The sequence below is a fragment of the Bos indicus x Bos taurus genome, chromosome X, assembly GCF_003369695.1.
Source record: "Bos indicus x Bos taurus breed Angus x Brahman F1 hybrid chromosome X, Bos_hybrid_MaternalHap_v2.0, whole genome shotgun sequence".
In the NCBI taxonomy this organism is placed as follows: Eukaryota; Metazoa; Chordata; class Mammalia; order Artiodactyla; family Bovidae; genus Bos; species Bos indicus x Bos taurus.
The window spans coordinates 78,196,611-78,207,603 of record NC_040105.1 but is presented as its reverse complement, the minus strand read 5'-3'; the positions used below and the strand labels follow the sequence as shown (position 1 = coordinate 78,207,603).

At 38.9% G+C, this 10,993-nt stretch overlaps 1 protein-coding gene across 2 annotated transcripts in view; it reads left to right on the top strand.

Annotated features, from left to right (window-relative positions):
* Nucleotides 1–5,205: 5,205 nt before the first annotated feature.
* The window catches only part of CHM (CHM, Rab escort protein 1), a 260,457-nt gene continuing 254,669 nt past the window's right edge, over nt 5,206–10,993 (top strand). For both annotated transcript variants that reach the window (XM_027533285.1, XM_027533287.1), the window contains exon 1: nt 5,206–5,297. In XM_027533285.1, the coding sequence (XP_027389086.1) occupies nt 5,249–5,297 (49 nt within the window). In that variant the 5' untranslated portion in view covers nt 5,206–5,248. The remainder of the gene's footprint in view (nt 5,298–10,993) is intronic.

Genomic DNA, 10,993 nt, shown 5'->3' with positions numbered 1-10,993 from the left:
CTGGATCTCCTTGCAGTCCAAGGGACTCTCAAGAGTCTTCTCCAACACCACAATTCAAAAGCATCAATTCTTCGGCACTCAGCCTTCTTCACAGTCCAACTCTCACATCCATACATGACCACAGGAAAAACCATAGCCTTGACTAGACGGACCTTTGTTGGCAAAGTAATGTCTCTGCTTTTCAATATGCTATCTAGGTTGGTCATAACTTTTCTTCCAAGGAGTAAGCGTCTTTTAATTTCATGGCTGCAGTCACCATCTTCAGTGATTTTGGAGCCCAGAAAAATAAAGTCTGACACTGTTTCCCCATCTATTTTCCATGAAGTGATGGAACTGGATGCCATGATCTTCGTTTTCTGAATGTTGAGCTTTAAGCCAGCTTTTTCACTCTCCACTTTCACTTAAGTTTCCAGAAATTACTCATATTATAACTGAAATTTTTCACCCTTTGACCAATATCTCCCCTTTTTCCTACTCCCAGCCTCTAGTAAGCACTATTGTATTCTCTGCTACTATTAGTTTGACATTTTTTTTTTTTTTTAAGCTTCTTCTTATAAAGTGAGATCAGGTGATATTTGTCTTTATTGTTTGGCTTATTTCACTAGCATAATGTTCTCCAACTTCAGCCATGTGATTCTTCTTTTTTAACACTTATTTTATATCTAATATACATGTAGATGCCACATTTTCTTCATTCATTCATTGATGAACATTTGTTTCTATATATTGGCTACTGTAAATAATGGTGCAGTCAAGATGGATATCTCTTTGAGATACTGTTTTTATTTGCTTCAGACATCCACCCATAAGTGGAATATTTTTGATGTCTATTATTTGCCAGGCACTGAAAGATGTGGCGGGAATGTAACAGTGAACAATAGAGGTACAGTCCTTGACTTTGTGGAACTTACTTTCTAGGAGGATGGCAAATATGAAACACATAATTGCATAAGGAACTCATTATTTCCCATCATGAAAAATTCAACAGAGGAGTGTAGAGTGAGATCCTAAGCTAGTCCGAGGCACTTGCCAGATTGTGTCGCTTTGAGTAAACTGCAAAATGAAGATTAAACTAGAAGAAAGAGGGAAACTAGAAGAAAGAGGGAAGAAGGATCAAAGTTCACCTCAGGCACATGGAGTAACATGTGCAAAGACCCTGAAATAGGAAGAAGCATGGGATATCAGTGGAAAGTAAAGAGAGCCAATCTGGCTGGAACTCAGAAAAAGGTGAGAGATACGAGATGACTGCTGAGTTCAGCAGGGCCTTTTAGAACACGTTTAAAATCTTGGAGTGGATTTTTAAAGCAATAGGAAATCATGGAAGTTTTAGGTAGAGAAGAACATGATCAGATTTGAATTTTTAAAAGTTTACCCTACTGGTAGTGTGGGGCGTGAACTGGGGAGGAACAAGAATGAAGGAGGTGGCCAGCTGGGATCTACTGTAGTAGCCTAGGGAAGAGATTATGGGGGCAGTCCAGATTTAGAGGTGGATATATTTACAATATATCCTTGAGATAAATCTGGCAAGAGTTGCTAATGAATTGGTTTAGGGTGAAAGACAGTAATATATTAAAAAGATGATAAATGATTATATATTAAGTTTTTGACTTGAGAAACTGATGAGAAGTTGGGAACATTTCCAAGCTAGGGAACACTGGGTGAAGAGGTTTGGGAGTAATGTTGAAATATTCAGGAATTTAGTACTGGATACGGCCAGAAGAGAGAGGGTTGGATATATGGATTTGGAGTTCAAAGGAAAGGTATGGGAGAGAGAGCATTAAATTGAAGTTTGTAAAAATTTTTATGGTTTGGAGGAACATCATATCCCACAGTTGAATAAACTTCTGAATACAAGGTAAATGTTCAGAGAATTGTGGTTTCTCAATTCAAGAAATCTTTAAATAAAAAAATAATGTCACAATGATTTAACAGATTAGTCAGTTTGTAGGTATCCATCAACTCATTGTACTGTGATTTATCCACAAAAAATATTTCAGTTCTCAAAAATAGATATCTTTAGAATAATAGACACAATTAAGCTGCTTTGCTTTATGCTATTTTGTTGATGTTGTCAACCCCTACACTCACTTTTGCCTTGCAAAAGATTAACAAAAATACATGGGAAATAAAAAGTACTTTGAGTGTTTTCTCCATGAAGATACTTTACATTTTCCTAATATAATAATCTTTTCTATGCCCAGAGAGGGTGTGATAACTTCAGAGAAAGGGCAGCTAAATATAGGCTGGCACTTTGTGAAAAAATTATATGTATTTATGGCTGTGCTGGGTCTTCATTGCTCCACACAGGCTTTCTCTAGTTGCGGTGAATGGTGGTTACTCTTTGTTGCAGTGAGCGGGCTTCTCAATGCAGTGGTTTCTTTTTTGCAGAGCACAGGTTCTAGGAACACGAGCTTCAGTAGTTGCAGCACACAGGCTTATTAATTGTGGCTCAGGGGCTCAGTTGCTCTGACATGTGGAATCTTCCCGGACCAGGGATCAAACTTGTGTCCCTTGCATTGGCAGGAGGATTCTTACCCACTGTACCACCAGGGAAGTCCTAGGGTGGCATTTTTATCTTTTTGAGGGTTGTGTGCTCTCTAGCTTCAGGGGAAAATAGTATTTCAAATCTGGGGGAAAACATAGTGGAAAATTAATATTACAGAGTAATTTTTTTTTTACTTAATTAGATATGAAAGTCATGAAGACATGTTCATTGCTGTAATCCCAGCATCTAAATCTTGCACATAGTATTTAAATACTTGTACATAGTAGGTACTCAATGAATATTTAAGGAAAGTTAAATGAATTAATAAGTTGTATCTTCACAGTGTGATTATATTTGTTAAAAAATTTCTGAATCCACAGAAAGTTAGATATGGTCATATTGAAAAGGATATATATATATATATATATATATACACATATACATATACACACATGCACACATACATATGTGTATACACACACACACACACACACACATACATATACCCAAATATCTCCAAAGACAAAAATACTTTCATTTATCATGTTTTTAACCACCCACCCGTCTCCAAAATAGAGATTTTGGAAAGCTTCTTGCATTTCCTCTGGTAAATCTATTAATTTTCATTTCCACTGCTGGTATTAAGAGTCTCACAGATCTCACAGTTACGGTCTATTTCACTTCTGATACTACTCAAAACTTTCTATGTGTATCAAGGCAAATAGCAGAGTGATTTGCTAGACAATAATTTCCCTTTTCAGAGGAAACTCTATTACACAAAATATTCACCAGAGGACCCTATCACAAGAGTATTGTTCAATACAACAAGAGATTCCATAAGTGATATTAATACAACACTGTATAATGTTGCTAATGATTGTCACAAAACTCAACAAAGTGCAGCCAAAAACCCCAGTAAAATACAATTTTAAAGACTTTTCATGGAACTTAATGTGGTAACAAACATGTATTGAGCATCTTCAAAATATAAGATACATTCTAGTGATGGGCATCTATCAAGGTGAAGACCCAGTCCCTGTCTCTATAGTACTTACCATTAGGGGAATCAGGGCTAAGTTGTTCAGCAAACACTTACTGAATTCCTGCTATACACCAGGCTTGTGTTTGATGCAGGGGGTAAAAAGATAAGTAAGGCACAACCTCTATCATTAGGGGCTTATAATTTAAGGTATGGTATATCTGGGTGTGTATTTTGAGGGCTATGTGTCCAGTATAGGAACCAACATAAACACAAATAATTTTCAGTGCAATATGGGAGGTTATGACAGAGTGGTAGCAAAATGTAGGGAAATTTAACCCAATATAGGGAAGAAATGCAGGGAGGAGGTGGTGGAAATGACTGACTGAGTCTTGGGGGTAAACGTTACCTGGAGAATGGGAAGATCATTCCATGCTGGAGGAACAACGGTGTGACTGCGGAACTACAAACAGCTCAGAGGTCAGGCAGGTAGTGTAAGGAATGGTCCAACGCGGCACTTTCTTTGAATTATTTTGAAACTCTGGTAAAATAACTACACGATGAATTTCTGGGATCAAAAAAGTACCCTCCCTCACTCCCATGCATCTTCCCTCTCTTTTTTACTTTGGTATTATAAGACAGCTGCTGCTGCTGCTAAGTCGCTTTAGTCGTGTCCGACCCTGTGCGAACCCATAGATGGCAGCCCATCAGGTTCCCCGCCCCTGGGATTCTCCAGGCAAGAATACTGGAGTAGGTTGCCATTTCCTTCTCCGGTGCATGAAAGTGAAAAGTGAAAGGGAACTCGCTCGTCGTGTCCGATTCTTAGCGACCCTATGGACTGCAGCCTACCAGGCTCTTCCGTCCATGGGATTTTCCAGGCAGGAGTACTGAAGTAGGGTGCCAGCATTTTAAATAAGGGGGATGAGGGTGCAGGTGGGAGGAGGCCGACCTTGAAAATACTCACGAGAGCTATATTAGCTGCTTGGCAGAGGCAATCTAACCCTCATCAAATACAATCACTTGAATACAAAGGCCACTTTACTTAGATCGTCTCTGCAGTACCTAATTGGGAAAATCTTGTATGAACTCCTTGTATACGTGTATGAAACCAGATTCAGTTAATGCCTATCAAGCAACTACTGTGCTTTCATTTTTCCCTTCTGCAACCAATATTAATATATAGCCAAGGTGGTTGTTTGGACTAACTAGAACAAATACAGATGCAGTAAGGTTCCATTCCGGCGAAGCTAGGGAGAGATTTTTTGTGGATTTTTACTCGGGCGACAAAGACAAAAAAACCCGTAAGGAATAGAGTGTGAAGGTATTGGTGTGAAAAATTATGCTTCGGGGGCCAAAACGAAAGTATAGACACGCCAAAGGAAACAGTTTCCAGGCTGAAATGAAAATTTCCTTTGTTCACAGAGCAATTCCCTTTCAATTTCACTCCGCCCTCGTGTCTCCTAACAAATCTTGCTTCATCATTGTCAAGCAGTTCGCAGGTCTTCCCACCATTCATCTTAGCCATCAGAGTAAAAATCTACAACTCTTTTCTACCTCAAAACTCCAGGCTAAATGCGCTACTGTTCTCAGCCTGGAAAAGGAATGGAGCTTTTAAAGTTCGATTAAAAAGTTTCAAATACAGTGCTGTAGCCTCCTACCGGGACCCACCACTCGAGAACTACAATGCCCAGAATGCACTGTTTCCCTTTCGCCATCTACCGCGGCAGTGCGGAACTTGATCTTATTTGCACAAGAAACAGTCACATGACACGTTTCCTGTCAAGATGGCGGATAATCTCCCTTCGGAGTTTGATGTGATCGTAATAGGGACGGGTATGTGTGGCTCTGATACTACCTGGACAAAGTGTAGGAAGTCTGTCCCATTCCTACCTTCTCTGTCAGGAGCGAGGGTCGGCGAGAAATGTTGGGGTCGAGTGTGGGAGGAAGGACGGAAAGGAAGTGAGGTAGTCTGGAGTCAACGCGGGACTTGGGCGCTCCAGGGAGGGGCTTGGACCCGCGGTGCATAGCGCCATTTGAGTAGGGGTCGATATGGTTGATGCCGATTGCTGAGGTTGGTTGCTGCGGGTGATTCCTGTAATTTTCTTAGAGGGAGGAGGGTTTGCAGTGTCAAGAGAACGGAGGGTGGGAATTTTATCAATGGAGACACCATGGCATGACATTATGATTTCCTCGTTGATTTCAAAGTGATATTCCCCATTATTTTGTCTCGCCATTTCATAGGAATTTTTCATATATTTATATAATCCTAGGGTTCAGTGGATCTCGGATACAGTTTGTTACTCAGTTGTTACCCATTTACGTTTAAATGTACTAAGGCGAGGAAGTGGATTATTTTCTGTTGTGTTGAGAAGCATGCCGCTGCTGCTACTGTTAACTCGTTTCAGTCGTGTCCGACTCTGCGCAACCCCATAAACAGCAGTCCACCAGGCTCCTCTGTCCCTGGGATTCTCCAGGCAAGAACGCTGGAGTGGGTTGCCATTTCCTTCCCCAATGCATGAACGTGAAAAGTGAAAGTGAAGTCTCTCAGTCCTGTCCGAGGTTGTAATTTGTTGAGGTAGCCATTATTCCTGCTTTATGGTGCTGAAAGAAACCATTTTGCTTTCTTCTACCCATCTATCTACCCACAGCTAAATGAGCTGAGAACAAGGTCTGTGAGTCCAGTTTTAGTGTGTGATCATATCTTTCTCTTGTTTGCCCATGGTTGATGCTTCATGTTTTGGGTGGTGCCAGAACTCCCTCTGCAGTTTCTAGTTGACAAATTACACGTACAACACGTGGCAGAAAACATTTGAAAAAGTTGTTATTTTGTTTTTCTTAACAGTGTAAAGGGTGAATTTTAGATGGGATGAAATAGTTTGTTGGGTGGGGTTTTGTCCTGTCTACAGAATGTGGTAGGCTGGAGAACCTCTGGTGAATGAGACCCTGTCCATTGTGTTAATAAATTCAGCTCATTGTCTTCTCAAACAGTAGGAGCAGCCATGTTTCCAGGTCGGGAGTAAAAATAACTACCTATTTTCGACTGATTATTTGCTAATCCGTGTGCTAAGCTCTTTACAAATCGTATGTAATCCTCATGACTTTGTTAGAGTAGGCATTTTCTACACTTTACAGAGGAGGAAAAAAAGCTTAAAAAGGTTGCAGTTTGCTCAAGATCACACTGCTGGTAAATTTCCAAAAGTCCATTGTATACTAAAAGGAGAATCAGTAGTTCTGACACTCAGAATTAAACCATATTAATTGAAATAACTGGGAAAACTTGGTTGTAGACCTTGCTTGGCCATTAACCAGCTGTGTGAATTTCTAGGGTTAGGAACTTAATCTCTCAGAGCCTATTTCCTTGGTTTTGAATATAGGCAGGATAAACTAAATAACCTTTCCAGTGTTGTCTAACAAAAAATTCACGTATTCTAGTTCTACATGGGTGATTGTTCTCAAAACAGTAAGGACATGTTTATTCTCAACCTGACAATTGCATGGCTACAAATTACTTTGCTGTAACTGCTATGAACAGATCTTGGATGACAGCTGGAAGGAGTCAGTAGATTCTATTTATTCTCACCAGTCTATCTTAAAACTTAGAACAGTATCCATTTAAAATAGTTGTTATACCATACTTGGGTCCTGTGTTACTCCCTTTTTTTGTTGTACTTTGGAACTTAGGGTGTTTTAAAAATTACTTTGTATCATTAAAATATTGTTTCTTGATTCAAATTTAATTGAAAAGTGGCAATTCTTAAGTGCTGTTAATTATTATATAAGAAGTATTTTGCTCTCTAGTTCAGTTTGTAATATGGACTATATCCATCTTCTTGGAGTCTGTTATGATAGAGGTAGGAAGATTCTGTGAGTGATCCAGAAAATTGCATCAGGAAACATCTGGTGTATTTGGAAAAAGATTCATTTTAGACTTATTAATATGAGAGTAATGTTACTTCTCAAAGTATGGGAAGAACTTATTTGAGTTAGAGGTTTTCATATCACTTAGTGAACACTGTGTAACTTTTCAAGCACATTGTTTAAATTTATGATTTGAAGCTTTGTATGTAGATAAAAGTCATTCCCAAATAAATGAATTCAATAATTATAATCATTATTAAATAAGAGTGATTTTTAATGTGTTTGGAATATTTCTCTTCTGAAATAGTATGCTGAAAGTGGCCTTTAAGATATGTTTGCCTTACTAAGTATACTAGCTTGAGTCAGTCATAGAAAAATCAGTGTTTCAAAGATTCAGTTTTGATAACAAAAGCAGAAGTAATCATGCATGTATCAGAAACATGAAGAAATGGGCTATGAGATGCAGTTTTTCTTTTAGCAGATTTAGTTTCAGTTAAAATGTCATAAAGAAACAGTTGCTTTATCAAGTAAAATAACCTGTGGATAATATTTTAAATCCTTTTGGCCTTGACTAACTTGTTTTTCTTTTCATTCTTCATAATATAACATTTTCATTAAGGACATGTTTTGAAGAGATTATGGGAAAATAAAGATTTGTATGCATTTTCTTAGTTAAGCCCATTTCCTCCTGATTACAAAATACAGGAAATAATCTCTCAAACACCTGAAAACAGAGGAATAAGATAAAGTACTTAAACTATGCAGAATATAGAAGAAACTGAAATAAGGAAGGAGGGCCAAATGGAGCCTCAAGGGAGAGGACAGAAATGGAATAGCAACTCCAGTATAAAATTAAAAAAAATTTTAAAAGTTAAAAAAAATAATGACAATTATCTTAAAAAAATAGATGTAGAGATGAGTGTCTAGAAAGTGGCCTTCAGTTTGGGTGCATGGTTGTAATTTTTAAGACATTTGCCATTTATAAAGACATTTGAATAATAACTTTGTAGGTTACAGAGAAGTATCATTGGTCACAGGTTAAAAATTATCCTAGTCACATAATAACATAATAGCACCTCACTGGAGGTGACTTATCTGGCATCTTGTATAATCTGTAACCTGCAGCAGAGCCATCAATTCACCATAAGGGCAGGTGGGATGGAAGTTACAAGCATCATGGGATATTATTGGCATTCTTCTTGCATAGGGGAATCCCTCATTCTCTCACCGAGAGCATATTCATTCTTACTTTAGAAAATTTTAGCATGCTCAGAGCATATTAAGTCTTAGTCACTCAGTCGTGTCCATCTCTGTGACCCCTTGGACTGTAACCCACCAGGCTCCTCTGTTCATGGGATTTTCCAGGCAAGAATATTGGAGTGGGTTGGCATTTCTTCCTCCAGAGTAGACACAGGAGATGTTAACAACTGCTGCAAAAGCTGTGTTTGGAGGGTGTCATTAGACCTAAGTGACAGTTCATAGCCTAATGTGAAAGGGGAGAGACAAACACCTAAAATGCAAACCTACATCAGGCAACACAATGACCTGGGACCATTTGGCATAGTGACAGACTACACGGTTTTTAGAATAGTCAGCCCAGAATTACTGAGAACCTAGTCCCTGCCCTTGTGACGTTTACTGTGTTACCTATTCTGAGGAACTGTTTGGGGTTACTGACAGTCACATGCTTAGAGCTGTTCTAAGACAATGTGGGCCTTTCATTGCATCCTTCTTGTTTTCTGAAGACCACATAGAGATTCATTCAGCATCCCTTTCCTTTCTAAAGTGCATCACACATGTTATATTTTGGAGTTCTTCCCCTAAATGGACTGTCGAGTAGACTAACTTAAACATTTTTCCTGCAGAGGATAAACATGGATCCTTTTCATTTAATAATTTTATTGCTAAAGATTATGGGGAAAGAAATGAAATAAGAAAAATAACAAACATGGGGGAAATTACAGGGATATTGCTCGTAAATCCTGACTGCCTTGCTATATCAAGCTCAGCATAGTCCAGAATCAGTCATTGTGGCAGCCTGGCATAAAGGGAATCACTTAATCTTCCTTCTAGGTGACTTTGGGCAAGTTGCATAACATCTTGGAACATCAATTTGTTCATCTGTAAAGTGAGAGACTTGAATTAGGTGACCTCTAAGATAGGCATCTCCCAACTCTAAAATTTACCATTGTGTGTGCATAATTATGACACTGGGTCCTTGAGAAAAGACTAAATTTTATATAGTCCTCATTTGAAGTCAAGTCAGTGTTTTCAGAAATTTTTCTATCAAAGCAGCTTATAAAGAATCATTTTCTTGGAAATGATAAACTGCTTTCATCAGGAAAGGTCATGTGGGTAGCACAGCTGAATTTCTTGATGTTCAGTCACTCAGTCGTGTCTGACTCTTTGCGACCCCATGGACTGCAGCACAGCAGGCTTCCCTATCCATCACCAACTCCTGGAACTTGCTCAAACTCGTGTCCATAAGTTGGTGCTGCCATCCAACCATCTCATCCTCTGTCGTCCCCTTCTCCTCCTGCCTTCAATTTTTCCCAGCATCAAGGTCTTTTCTAATGAGTCAGTTCTTCTCATCAGGTGGCCAAAGTATTGGAGCTTCAGCTTCAGCATGTTCTTCCAATGAATATCCAGGATTGATTTCCTTTAGAATTGACAGGTTTGATCTCCTTGCAGTCCAAGGGACTCTCAAGAGTCTTCTCCAACAACACAGTTCAAAAGCATCAATTCTTCAGTGCTCAGCCTTCTTTATGGTCCAACTCTCACATCCATATATGACTAGTGGAAAAAACATAACTGACTAGATGGACCTTTATCGACAAAGTAATGTCTCTGCTTTTTAATATGCTGTCTAGGTTTCTCATAGCTTTTCTCCCAAGGAGCAAGGGTCTTGTAATTTCATGGCTGCAGTCACCATCCACAGTGATTTTTGAGCCCAAGAAAATAAAGTCTGTCACTGTTTACATTGTTTCCCCATCTATTTGCCATGCGGTGATGGGACCGGATGCCATGATCTTAGTTTTTTGAATGTTGAGTTTTAAGCCACCTTTTTCACTCTCCTCTTTCACCTTTATCAGAGAGGCTCTTTAGTTCCTCTTCTCTTTCTGCCATAAGGGTGGTTTCATCTGCATATTAGATGTTATTGATATTTCTCCCGGCAATCTTGATTCTAGCTTGTGCTTCTTCCAGCCTGGCATTTCGCATGAGGTACTCTGCATATAAGTTAAATAAACACAGTAACAATGTACAGCCATGATGTGCATCTTTCCCAATTTTGAACCAGTCCATTGTTTCGTGTCTGGTTCTAACTATTGCTTCTTGAAACATTGGGGGGCAGTAATGTTGTCGGGGGTATAGCTGAAACTGATTTTTACTAAATACCTGTTTATGCCAGACTTTCTGCCAAGTGATGTCTTATGTATGTGTATTATTTAGTCCATTCCTGGGATGCCAGTATGTGGTTCTAACATCAGAGGATGTCCATGCTTCTTTTTGCCTGTATTTCCCCAAATCCATGAACCTGTGGTCTAGAGCAGAGTTTTTTTTTTTTGCAAGATGCCACCTATTTGTGGTCATGGAATCAATTCCAGCATTTAAAAAAAACAAAGGTGGAACAGAATATGTATTAGAATATATTATATGTAATAAGGATGAGT